The sequence below is a fragment of the Saimiri boliviensis genome, chromosome 1, assembly GCF_048565385.1.
Source record: "Saimiri boliviensis isolate mSaiBol1 chromosome 1, mSaiBol1.pri, whole genome shotgun sequence".
Lineage (NCBI taxonomy): Eukaryota > Metazoa > Chordata > Mammalia > Primates > Cebidae > Saimiri > Saimiri boliviensis.
In genome coordinates, this window is record NC_133449.1 from 122,603,712 (window position 1) to 122,617,510 (window position 13,799).

The window sequence follows — 13,799 nt, forward strand, 5'->3', positions numbered from 1 at the left end:
ACAGTGGTTAAGAGTCACATGCAGTGGGCTGGAAACCTGGCCCCGCCACTTCCCTGTGGCGTCACTTCCCAGAGCTCCGCTTTCCTCACCTGTAAAATGGGGATATGATGGCACTTGATGAAGCGTTGAGTGCTTAATTCATGGGCAAAAGGATCCAGGTGCGCACATCAGGAAACAGCTGTCCATCGTGGAAAGCATGGGCTCTGGGAGGTAGGGAATCTTGTCAGCTGGACGGACAGGTTGCTGTTCACAGCACCAAGTTGGTTTGTGTCCCGTGCACATGGCCCTGAGGGAGAGGCACCTGATTTGAAGTCCGTTTGACTGGGGCCTTCCCTGAGCGTGCTGTCTACACGCTGCTGCAGGCGGCCCCCAGGAGGACAGGGCAGGAGCATTAAGGGAAAGGAGCTGTTTTCGGAAAGCCCTGCCTAGCCCCGGAGGCCTCTGAAGAAAAGCGTTGAGCTGTTGGCCTTCCCCTTGGCCTGCTGAAGTTGTGTCATTGGGCTCCAGGGTGAGGAACCAGTGGGTCAATATTACAGTTCTAGCCCAGGTCGTAGAAATGAGCCAGCACTTGTGATGGGACTCACCTGGCAGGGCAGGTGTTGGGCCTCTGGGCTCTGCCTTCTCTGAGTTTGCCCAGGTGATGTCCAGGGACCTGTTGAGGGAAGGGTCTGGAGCAGGACGGGGCAGCACGCAGGACAGGTAGGGCTGAGTTGGAGAAGTAGGGAAAGTCCAATCATTCTATCCCCAGGACTTACTGAGCAACTGATCAGGTGGGCCTGGAAAAGAGGAACCTCAGAGTCTCCAGGTAGGACTGATGTCCTTGGAACTCCGTGTTCTCAGAACTCCCGCCTCCTGGGCCTTGGAGAAGTTCGGGCTGTAACAGGCCCTGGAACTTCTGGAAAGGTGTGCTGCTTAATGAACACGTGAACGTGCAGATTCAATCCTGGCATGGCTTTGGGTGGCCTTGCAGAGGCTCAGCTTTCTTACCTGCAAGTGGAAAAATAACATCATTTATTCTTTTGTCTTAAGGTGAGGTTCAGAAACTCCTGGGCATGAAAGTGCCTTGCAAGAGACAAACCCTGCCTGGGGTGGAGGCCTTCCTGTTCTCCAGTGTCTGATTCTGCTGAATCAGCAGAGGGGCCCTTGGGGCATCAGGGAAGTCCTGCTCCCCAAAACTTCTTCAGGCCCCTGAGTCTTCCCTCTCTGGCATCACCTTCCTGAGGGTCAGGCTGGCTGACCTCTTGACCCCCTGGGAGCCGGAGGATAAGTTCCAAGCCTTTGCATGGCCTGAGCTCGCCTCTGTGTCCATCCCTTTCTGCACAGCCACCCTCCCTTCCCATTAGTAGCCGGCCGTAGAGGAGGTGACAGTTGCTTAAAACAGATTTATACTCTTGGATGACTTTATGGGTTTTTGCCTTATAAAAACCTGAGAGTTGACATTCTGATTTATCTACTCCCGAGTCAACAGGATGTACCAGATTTAAAGAGATCAAATGCACTGTGATGTTTGTGGGTCCAGTTGTGGATTAGATGAGCTATTATAGAAAGTGCTGCCAAGTAAATATGGCAAAAAAATAACGAGGGGATAATTTAAATATGTCTATTAAATTGTGTGTTAAGTAAAGTAGCACAAATGTGGTGCTGATTGTAACTTATTATCTGGAGAGTTGGTGTAGTAGATAAAGCCAGAATTATGGCTCTTTTATTTTCCCCTTCTACAGACATTTTTTTTTATTAAGGAAAGACTGTAAACGAGGAATTTCAGAGACGGGTGCTTGACTGTGTAACCATGGTTGTGTGATGACTTATAATATCGAAGGCTCCAAATGATATTTCTCATTGCTTTGCTTTCTATTTCTCGCCCTAGCCACAGCGGCGGATCAGATTCCCTGAGATAAATATGCTGCCTGGCTTTTAATGGGATTTCTGTATTGCCGGGAGTTGGCGCATTCTGATAATAAAAGAACCTAAAAACTGTACATCCCTTAATTGGTAAGAAGAGAGATGTTTTGATGGGCCACAAATGGAAACATTGATTTTTACTGCCTCTGTGCAGTTCCAGGCGGCGTGTCGTGCAACGTTCCCCGCCTTGGAAGGAAGCAGCTGGCTCTCCGATGAGCTGATTTGTGTTCCCAGGTTCTTGATGTCGGGTGCTTGGAAGGGCATGTTCTGTGCAGACAGGAGAAATAGAGCCCTTATAACATTATCTGTTTGCAAATTGAAATATTCATAGGACTGTGGTTTCCACCTTGAATCGAATGCATTCTTTGCTTTGTGTCTCTCTTTCTTGCTTCGGCGCCTAGCCCTCGGGGGTTTATAGGTTGTGCACTGAGCCTTTTCCTGTAACTGTGATGTTGCATGTACACACATGTACGCACAAGTGCACATGCACACACTTTTGCATATGCATATATGTTTTCAAAAACACCTTTATGCATAATAGGATCCCTTTCTTTGATTTAAATCAGCACTGCTAGTTTCTGGATGGGTAGATCCGTTTTCTAGTACGGGCTATGGGAAGAAACAACACACACTTTTATTTTCCAATCCAAGTGTCTCTACATTTTTTTTTTTTTTTTGAGACAGAGTTTCACTTTGTCACCCAGGCTGGAGTGCAGTGGCATGATCCTGGCTCACTGCAACCTCTGCCTCCTGGTTTAAGCAGTTCTCCTGTCTCAGCCTGCTGAGTAGCTGGGATTGCAGGCGTCTGCCACCAAGCTCCGCTAATGTTTGTGTTTTTTTTAGTAGAGATGGGGTTTCATCATGTTGGCCAGGCCCGTCTTGAACTCCTGACCTCAGGTGATCTGCCCCCCCTCAGCCTCCCAAAGTGCTGGGATGCTCCCAAAGTGCTCACAGGTGTGAGCCACTGTACCCGGCCAGATCTCTGCAATTTAACAGGCAAATTTTATCCATTGATGTTTATTAGGATTACTGATATATTCTGTGTATTATATTTACCATGCTGCTTTTGCACTTAGATTTACAAGTTCTTGCTGTGTCTTATTAATCTGTAAGATTGGGGCTGTGCTCCATTTCCCACGGTTGTACAGGGAAGTGAACGAGACCAGGAGTCACGACGTTGAGCTGAGCCTCTATAGGGTGCCGGGACTGTTGCTTCTTCTGGCTGGATGCCAGGTACCTTACCTGTGAGATGGGAATAACAAAGCTGTTCCTCTCTGCAGGGGGTGGACCACATGATCCCTTGAGCTTTGAGTTTGGGATATGCAAGGCTGTGAAATGGGGCTGTGCATATATAATGGTGGCTTTGAAGAAGCACCGAACACAGCACAAATGCAAGGCATCATCACGGTCACAGATTTGCTTTTCCTTGTGGATTAGCCACTCTCTGCACAGTGCTAAGCATAGTGGCTATTTTAGTTTAAAGAAATCAGCCAGATCATTCCAACACTGATTCTCGCTCTCTAGGCCAGTACTAGATCACAGGTGAGGGGTTAAACACACTGTTTATTTTATTATATATTTTTTCGAGATAGAGTCCAGGCCCAGGCTGGAGTGCAGTGGCATGATCATAGTTCTCTGTAACCTCGAACTCCTGGTCTCTAGCAATCCTCCTGAGTAGCTAGAACTACAGGCACATACCACCATGCCAGGCTAATTAAAAATTTTTTTTTTTTTTGTAGACATAGAGTCTTGCTATATTGCCCAGGCTGATCTTGAATGCTAGGTCTTAAGCAGTCTTCCCATCTTGGTCTCTCAGAGTGCTAGGATTGTAGGTGTGAGCTCCCATGCCCAGCCAGGATGCATTTTAAGCTTGAGATTCGACCATCCATGGTTCTTCAAATGTTTGCTTCCTTGATTTCATAGTTGAACATATTTGCAAAGCACTGAGCCAATGTCCCTGCCCTGGAAGGCCTGTTGTGTGGAAGGTGAACTTGGCTAAGAGATCTCCTGGCTTTAAATTGCAAGGCTGTGGGGAAAGCTAAAAGTTTAGTTGTGTTAGGAACAGCTAATGGAGACTCTAAAAAGGTGTGTAACAGAATTGGGTTTTTAGGAGACAAAATACTGAGGTTTTTCACCTCTCTGATGGGTCACGACCCCTAGCATCCATGCACAGAGGGGAGATGACAGGAAACCCCCTAGAAGATTTGCACCAAGAATTAAAGAATCTAGTTGAGAATTACGGCGCCACATGCTACAAAAAACCCCATCTATTAATATACTGAGAGGTGTCAAGGATAATGGACCCCGGGAGGTAGAGTAATTAAATGTATCTTAATAAATGCCGGGCGATTCTTTTAAAACCCTTTCCCAAGACCCCATCAGCTGACATGGACTGTATTCTTCCTGTTGGCAGGAGGCCTAGAAGGAGAGCCAGAGTGCGATCGGAAAACCAGCCGTGCGCTGGAAGACAGGAACAGCGTGACAAGTCAAGAGGAGAGAAATGAGGATGATGAAGACATGGAGGATGAATCAATTTACACCTGCGATCACTGTCAGCAGGACTTCGAGTCTCTGGCAGACCTGACGGACCACCGGGCCCACCGCTGTCCTGGAGGTAATGCAAAACAGCCCCGGGACTCTGACAGGTGGTTACACGGGTAATTGGACATAGCAACAGCTTGAAGCCTCAAGTGAGATTAAAGAATTAATAATGTAATTTTGCAGTTAATGTCATTTTATTGTGGTGTCTTGGGTACCCTGTATCCGCCTTTTAAATACAATTAAAAATAAAAGCAACAGCTTTCCGGCAGGCAGGAATTAGATGGTGATACTCTGTCCTGGCACCCCCTCCCCACAAACTGTGCTCTAGTACTCAGGCCATGAGCAGGTGGATCTGCACCCTGAATTTCTGGAAGGCCTTTGGGAAACCCAGCAATTAAGAGGTTGTTAGTGCAAAGTTAAGCAGCTTAAGTGTGGAAAGCTGCGTAAAGGAGTAAGCTCTGAGGCAGGGCTTGTGATAGGATGAGGAGAATTTCAAAGGCCAAGGACAGCCTGTGAGAAAGGGAGCAGGTTCCACCTGTGTGCTTCACCTCATGATTCTCTGGAGTAGGAGGAGAAGGGTAGCTGGGAGCTGCTTCTGCTAGATTTGACTGGAGCTCTGTTCTCCATTGTCAGTGTCTTGGAGAGGGTGTGTGAGACCAGTTTTATGGGAGCTACTGAAGACTTCAGGAGTTGCATGTGTCTATGTTTGTTTGTCTGGGGTGATTGGGGTGGGGGTAGGAACCAGAGGGCCTGTGTGTTCCCTGGGATGTGGCAGCCATGCTGCAGGGATTGAGACATTTCTGGGCTCTGAGATCTGCAGAGGGAGTTCATAGCATCTGTGTTCCTCACACAGCCTTCCTGAGCTACCTTCCTCCATCATGGTTGTTGATGAAACTCCTTGGATGCTGGTTTACGGGAGAGGGCCTGAAACCTCAGGCCAGCATTCTAAAGGGAACCCATCACCTGTTTAGGGGAACATTTACTGGTAGGGATTAGATTGGCACCCAGATTTCTCACTTTTTCTACTCCTCATTTCATCTTGGAATTTTGAAACTAAGTGTTTGGGGAACTGCTATGATTTGCCCTCTAGTGACACCTGTGCCTGCACAGCTCTGGCTAGACCAAGTCCCCATCTCAACCTCTGGAGGGAACATATATTTAAAAAAAATAATAGTAGTAATAATAATAATAGACCTAAGAGGAATCTTATAGTTTTGGACATTTTGGAATCCAGTAATCCAAACCCCAGTAATTTGGAATTTGTGATATTTCAACCAGAGGCAGAGGTAATGGTTAATTTTCAGTTCTAAATCAGAATTGGAAGGGACCTATGGGGTTAGCTTTTTAAGTCTCCTCACTTCCCCAAGAAAGAGAGGGAAAGGTGATTGCTTGGCCGAGGTCACACAGCTGTTTGGTGGCCAACCTAGGACCTCTTCTGGACCCTGGGCTATTGACCCTCATCCTACTTGAGGAATAATACTATAGATGTTGGTATATTTTTTGATTTAGCCAAGAATTGGCATGGAATCTTAACTATAAGAGAATGAAATATTGCCACTTACTTTAAAAACAATCAACTAATTGAGCTAATGACAAGTTATCCTCTTTGTTTTCTAAATGCAAGAGAACAGGTCATTCTGTGTAGTTGTTAGAGTGGGGCCACAGGCCCTTTGCTAAGCTGCGCTTTCTTAAGTCCCTGCAGCCCTTAGAGGCTGCCCCTTCCTCTGGTCCTTCAAATCAAGGAGATTCTCCTTTCAGTCTCACTTTTTTTTTTTTTTTTTTTTTTTTTTTTTTTTTTTTTTGAGATGGCGTCTTGCTCTGTGGCCCAGGCTGGAGTGCAGTGGTGCAACCTCAGCTTACTGCAACCTCCGCCTCCCGAGTTCAATTGATTCTCCCGCCTCAACCTCCCTAGTGGGTGGGATTACAGGTACCCGCCATCATGCCGAGCTAATTGTTGTATTTTTGTAGAGACAGGGTTTCGCCATGTTGGCCAGGCTGATTTTGAACTCCTAACCTCAGGTGATCTGCCTACCTCGACCTGCCAAAGTGCTGGGATTACAGGTGTGAGCCACACCCAGCCTCGGTCTCACTTTTAAGAATGGTGGCATTTCTAGGTGGAGAAAGGAAACTGGGAAACTGGGTTGTATGTGGGGGTCTGAGCCGGAAATAAGAACTGGGAGCTAATTGTGCTTTGGTCCTGAGAAGGATCCTTCTTCCGGTGGCAGACCTTTCTCTCAGCCTCTGACTCTGGCTGAAATCCATGGCAGCCCTGTTTGCAGGATCCACAGCTTGTCCTTATTGATGCTGGTTGTATCTGCCAACACTCCTGCCCTAACAGGACCCTCCTAACGACCTCCATGGGGATGCAAGAGCTAGGAATACCCCCAAACCCTGGAGCTTCGGAAGGGAGGCAGAAATTCCTTGAAAGAGTTAGGAAATAACCTTGCCTAAGAGCATCCCCGAGAAACTCATTACCTCCCGGTAAAGGCGTGACCCAGCCTGGGATAGTTTCCTAGACGTGTGAGGAGTTATTTTCCCCCAGTTCTAGGGTTCTTAGGATTACCCAAGGATGGGATAAGCCACCAGGAGTTGCGTGTGTATTATTCAAAACAGTTCCTACCTGGAATGCTTTCACACCCTTCCGTTGTGCAGTGATTTTCGAACTGTGTTCCCAGAGGTATCTCAGGACTATGGTGTGGTGTGTTTGGGGGATAGGAGGTGAGTACTGGTACCTGTCAGATGAGGGGACTCTGATGTCCAGTCCAGTCAGAATGATTCACCTTAAAACTCTGTTTTATACCTGGGGCTTTAGCAGAAGATGCTGTTTGAAAATTGGCCTCTGGTTTAAAGGTTTGGAACTGATATGAACGTGCAATTGCAGGCTTCCCCTGGCCGTGGGTCTGCTGGACGCTCACCACTGGTCACGCGATAGAAGTCACCAACCCCACGATGCGCTAGGCGCTGTGCCAGGGATGCTATGGGTGGACGTTGCTGCCCTTGTGGAGTGGACGCTCTGGAGGAGAGATGGGCACTTGACAGCCCAACAGACACTGTGTTCGAGAGGGCCGTGCTGGGCGCAGGCTGGGCAGGCCACGGTGCCCTGCAGATGTTTGTGGGGGAACCAGAGGGTCTGCCAGCTGGGCCTGGGGCAGAGGGTCCGCTCCTAGGAATCGTCACCTGGGGCGTGAACAACCCTCCCCCTCACAGGGGTTGTTGCTGCTGGCATGTGGAGCAGCACGTGCTTTCCCAATGGGTGTGTCCTGGCAGGGTCAGCCCTTGCCAGCTATTGGCCTTCTGGGGAGAACGCTGTGTGGTGGGGTGGCAGGGTGTGTTTTGTGGGTGGTGACCGTGAATGTGGCTCTTGCTGAAAGCTGCTTCTGCAGAGTCAGCACTTGACTCTCTTTCTGTGGCAGTTGGGGTGGTGGTGAGGGGGAGATTGGGGGCAGCATTTTGCTCCTTCAGAATCTGGGAGAGTAGCTGTGGTGGGGTTTGGGGTTTTCTGAGGTGCGGGAGTGCTCATCCCTCAGGGGTGGGAGGGGAGCCTCATGCCAGAATGGCCACGGTGGAAGCCACCCCCACCCGCAACCTGGGGCACAGCTCCTGAACTAAGGAGCCCTCATTTCCAGTTGGGAGCTTGAGAAGGCACCTCGTCTGCTGTTCCTCAGCAGGAGTGGCATACGGGGCCCATGAGCTGTTGAAGCTTGGGCTTTAAGATCTCAGATAGCTCCATCAAGTCCTGTTCTTCTCTCCATCTCTCTCTCATTTGTGTCTGAGGAGGAACCAACCTTAAACCGATAAGGTATCAAACATTGTATTTTTATGGCAGACTGAAAAGAGCAGAAATCCAGTCCTCTCCATTCATTCTCCCGCCCTGACGTCTGTTTGATCTTTCTTTGTTCCTCTTCAGCCCCTGGCCATGGAATGCCACACGTTTGCATGCTTGGGGTTGTGAGCACACACGTTTTCATGGTCTGCGTTTGTCCCATGACATGTTATGAGCGGGTTCCCATGTTGTTATCTGGTCTTCGCCATTTTTCTTTCTTTTTTTTGGTGGGGAGCAGATCTCTGTCTTTTAAATAGCAGTGCTCAAGGGCGGAAAGCTTGAGTTGCAGGTAGTGCATTCATACCCTATGAAAATATTAAATTTAGACTAAGATGTCTGTAGATGAGGCTTTTTGCAATGGTGTAGATAAAGGCTGACTTGGTAAGTGTGACGGGCTTGTCTGTTCCTAGTGGAGACATTGTTTGTGGCCACCAAATCAGGAGATGGCAAAGGATTTGGTGGCTATCTGAACTGCCGAGGACGGGAAGTCCCCGTCAGCTCAGGTCTCACTGATTCAGATCGCACTGGAACAAATAACATGACAACATGTAAGTGTTGGCTAAGCAAATTTGGTCCTCGAAGCTGTAGCAGGGAGTGTTATCGTCATCTTCTAGGAGCCAGGAGGACTTGCACTGCTCTAGGAAGTTTCTCTGGGAACTGCCTGGGGTACTGTAGCAGAAGGTGCGAGAGGTTCGGTTCTCCCATGGGCTGATCGTGTTTTTTATGCGCTCACTGAAGCCAGTCACCTGTGTGCCTGTAGTCCGGATTTATCGCTTCCTGGTACAAATACTCCCTTTTAAAGACACTGCGATCTAGGCTGACTGCGGCTTTGGCCTGAATTAAGAGGCTGGCTGCTGGAGGCCGTGTGGGAGCTCCCAGTGCACTGTCATGTTTGAGACCTGACTTTCCTAGTGCCGTTCATTCGAGTGGCCACCGTGGCTGTCAGCAGCGGTGTGTGCTGTGCCAGTCCTGGAACGTGCCAGCCCAGGTCCCCAGGGCTGGAGCACTTGACAGCTTTTGGGGTCCTTGACCTCTTAGCTAAAGGGACTGCTGGCCTGATTTGGCTTTTTGTTGTAGGCAGTAAGACCGTAGGCTCCAGGCACTTGCCTTGGAATAGAAATCGCCTTTAGGACTAGTTTGGAGCTCAGCATGGGTGTCTTGCCTTCTGCTCCATTCCCCGATCTCTGACTTGGGCCAAGCTCCTGGCGGGCCATAGAGAGGTGGGTCTGAAGCAGGTGGGGTGCGTGCTGTCCTCCCGGGGCTGGCGGTCTTGTGCGGGGGTACAAATGTGTGAGCAGGTGTTAAGTCCTCTGCACAGCAGCGAGGGCTGTAGTCCTGACATTCTTTCTATTTTCAGTGCCTACTGCCCACCAGGCACTATGGGATTCTGCCTGGAACACATACCCTGCAGCCCTCCCTGCTGGCCCTCTGCAGCCCCCATGCCCACAGAGTCCAGGGTGCTCATCCGTTTCTGTAATTGTCTTTCACCCACCTCCTTCCCTACTATTAAGCCTCATGAGAACACCAGCCATGCCTGTTTTGTTCCCTGTTATGTTCTAGCCCAGCACTGGAATAGAATCCAACATGCTTGTTGAATGAATGAGTCATCTGGCCTAGTCTTTATAACAATCACCTTTGGTGGCCAAGACACTGTCTTTATTTTTTAATTAATTAGTTTTTTTAAGAGACAAGAGTCTTGTTCTGTTGCCCAGGCTGGAGTGCAGTGGTGCCATTTGTGGCTCACCGCAGCCTTGACTTCCTGTGCTCAAGCAATCCTCCCGCCTCAGCCTCCTGAGCTAGGACTACAGGCATGCCCCACCACACCTGGCTCATTTTAAATTTTTTTGTACAGACGAGGTCTTGCTATGTTGCCTGGGTTGGTCGTGACCTGCTGGCCTCAGGCAGTCCTTCTGCGTGTGCCTCCCAAAGCTAGGCACTACTTTCCAGCATTTGTTCTCATTTTGCGATTGGGTGACTGAGGCTCAGGGAGCTGGCGGATCTTTCTCAAGGTTACAGATCTTGTCGGTAAAGGGAAGCTCCGAGGTTGGAACAGCTTGCCTGTGCTTGAGAACACAGATTGGGGACTGTGAGCAATTTCAAACTAAACTCCAGATGGCTTTTTTGAATGCTCAACTTCCAGAAAAACGAGAGGGGGACTTTGTTCAAATAGCAACAGCAAAAATGTGTTCCCGGGGGGTTAATTTTGCGGCCCCCCTTTCCGCTGTCCCTTCCTGAGGACTGGGACCAAAGAGTATTTCCCTGGCCCCTGTGAAAGGTAGGCCCTCCTTTTCTGGCAAAGGTGAAATGCTGCTATGTAACAAGCGGGGTGGAAAGTTAATTACACCCTGGTTTGTTCAGCTGTGGCCAGAGCGACCTGTGGGCCCCAATTACAGGGCTGGGGCTGTGTGGAGCTGGCACCTTTGCCAGCCGTGCTGCTGTCTGCTGGCTGGCCAGCGCTTGCCTTTGTGTGCCGGCTCAGGCCCCTTTCTCGTTCCAACAGCGTGAGGGGCTCCTTGCCTTACTGACTTGTGGCGCCCCTTGAGCTGGCTCTGTTTGGGCTGTGCAGCGTGGGGCTGGGGCCAGGGCCAGGCACTGTGCTGCCTGATACACAGTGCAGGGTGTGAGCTCCTTCTGCCCACAGGGAGCAGCGTGGGGTCCTGGTGTCAGCTGACTTCACACGGTGTAAAAGGCCTGGGGGAAGCAGTGGCTCACTCCTGTAATCCCAGCACTTTGGGAGGCTGAGGCAGGCATATCATCACCTGAGGTGGGGAGTTGGACACCAGCCTGACCAACATGGAGAAACCCTCTCTCTACAAACAATACAAAATTAGCGGGGCTTGGTGGCACATGCCTGTAATCCTAGCTACTTGGGAGGTTGAGGCAGGAGAATCGGTTGAACGTGGGAAGCAAAGGTTGTGGTGCCACTTGGGCAACAAAAGCGAAACTCCATCTCAAAAAAGGCCTGGAGGCTTGAGCACAATTGATATTCCTGACCGTTAAGAGTTTTCTTGCGTGGAGACAGCTTCTAGTTAGAAAACACAGAGCAAGGAATGGTCCTGCTTATGTCAGCCACAAAACGTATAAAAACCAGGGAGCAAAACCAGTAAGAAACATTCAAACCAGATAGAGAGGATGGACAAACAAAATCAGTTACAGGGGCTGGGTAACACAAAAGAGATCTTATTCTTGTGGAAAGATTTAGTATCATAAATATGTCAGTTTCCTCTAAATGAACCTATTGGCTTAATGTTAGCCAATGAAAGCAATGGTAGGATTGTTTAGAAATGGATGCGCTGAATCTAAAGTTCACACGAAAAAGTGGGCGTGCAGGCATCGGAAAGAATCTTCTGGAAAATCAACGGTGAGTGGGGACAGGAACCAGCTCAGATTGCTCTGGAGCAGAAAGGATTCAAAGTGGTGTGAAACAGAAATGGACCCAAATACAACTGGAAATCTAGCATATGAGAAGGATCTCTCAGCAGCTGGGATTAGGTGAAGACGTGGCCATCCTGCAGAAAGGGAGCTGGATAGCCACGTCCTTCACTCCTGACACCAGACTCAATCCCAAGTGGATCCGGAATCTAAGCATAAAAATAAAACTTAAAAATACTAAGAGAAAACAGAGAGCTTTTAAATACTTTAATTCAATAGTATCAGAGTGAGAAAGGCCTTTCTAAATATAACCCCAATGTCAGAAGCTGTAAAACGAAAAGTCAAAACATTCAACTACATAAGAATAAAAAAATTCTGCATTATGAAAACCACAATAAATCAAGCCAGGGTCACATATCGCAGGCAACAGATATTTTCCTTAATGTGTAAGGAGCTCCTACAAATGTTAAGAAAATAGCCAATAAATCAACACAAAAAAACATGGCAAAGGCTGGGTGGAGGCACAGCCAAGCCTGCTTGAGATGCCTGGCCCTTCCCAAGGTCTGAGCTGTCTCTGATTGGCTGGTGCCACACTGGTGGTTAGATATTTTGAATATCTCCCATGTGTAAACTACAGAAATGGACAAAAATGGAACCAGAGAAAGAAATACTAGTGGGATCCTAAACATTTAAAAAATATTTAGAACCTGGTTTATAGTAAGAGAACTGCAAATTTAAACCATAAGGAAATACCATTTTAAAAATACCAGAATGGCAAAGATCAAAAAGTTTGCCAACACCATCTCACTGGTGGGGATGTGTTCCCTGATGTCCAGGCTTGGGGTCTTATTCTCTTCCCTCTCTGCAGGATTGCCTTGGCCTGTGGCTAGAACACATAGTAAGTGCTCAAGAAATGTTCGATTTTGTGGCTAAGGAGGCTACAGCCCTCCTGCAAGGCAAAGCGATGTTGGGTACAATAGGGAAAGTGGAAGTACCGTGGATAAAGTGCCTTAGGATATGAGATAGAAAAAAACAGAGGTTCTGGACATAGTAGGTCCTCAATTAATGTATTATCAGAAGGGCAAGTTTAAAGATGGAAGAGATGGTTCATTCATTCAACAAGTGTTTCTTTAGTGTGTACTGTTAGCAGGAACCCTCTGGGCTCTAGAGATGCAGAGGCTGTTATAAAAGGTAGCTCAGTGGAGAAGGTGTTCGCTTCCCAAAAGGATGCTTCGACTTGTTGATGAAGTATCGTGGTGCCTCCTTCTCTAGTGTCTTTAAGAGGGGCTTTGATGAACTGAGAGGTTACTCCCCATAGCTCTCAGAAGCTGCTGACCTGCTAGCAGGCTTCCGCTTGGGAGGGAAGTGGCTGGGCAGGGTGGACCCCCACCAGTCTGGGTCTCCTTGGCTGGTGGCACATGTGGAAACCTTCTCTAAGTTGCCTGCCCCCTGCCCTCTGGCGGTTCCTGATGGGGAACCATCAGGAGGCAGCTGGGGAACCAGCAGGCTGCATAGAGGGTGATTCTGAGCCTGGCTCAGACGGCTATGTCCTGGGTTCTTTCCTGGTGGTGCTGTGGTGGTGGTAGGGTCTTGTTTCTCAGTTGCTGATCTTTTTATTCACCGCCTGTGAAGTCCGCAGGTTGCAGAACATCCCTCCCTCAACCCGATTACATAGAGCGAATGCTGCTCTCACATTGTTGGACCTATAAGTCTCTCTAAAATTGGATGACAAATCTAACAATATAGACGTCGGGGTAGAGGTGGGAAGAGTCTGGATCTCTTTTGTTTTCGGTGGGAAAAAGGCATAGAGTATGTGTCTATGTGTCTACCGTCTATGTGTCTTTCTGGAGGTTTTGAGGACTCTCCAAAGTGGAGGAGGTTTGTTTCTTTCCTACCCAGCCTGCTTGATCACCTTCACGATTTTCTGAATATTGAGCTTCCTGGGTTCTTTGGTTTCCAAGGTGGGCCAGAGTGGGATCCGGTGCGTCTGGCATCAAGGATGTTGCTGCCGCACGCTGCCCCGGGGATGAGCACGGCGGTGGATTCTGGAGACGGTTCTGGGGGAGGGAGGGGCTGCGCTGTTTCCCCCCCAGGTGCAGCCCCAGTTTCTGCTACCTTCCTGGCAGCCGCTAAAGGTTCCGTTGTCTTCCTGGGCCCAGCA

The 13,799-nt window shown here is 48.8% G+C and overlaps 1 protein-coding gene across 3 annotated transcripts in view; it reads left to right on the forward strand.

Annotated features, from left to right (window-relative positions):
- ZNF423 (zinc finger protein 423) overlaps window positions 1-13,799 on the forward strand; it is a 363,648-nt gene that overhangs the window by 120,833 nt on the left and 229,016 nt on the right. For all 3 annotated transcript variants that reach the window (XM_074403307.1, XM_039461811.2, XM_074403317.1), the window contains one exon: window positions 4,316-4,516. In XM_074403307.1, coding sequence (XP_074259408.1) covers window positions 4,316-4,516 — 201 coding nt within the window. The remainder of the gene's footprint in view (window positions 1-4,315; window positions 4,517-13,799) is intronic.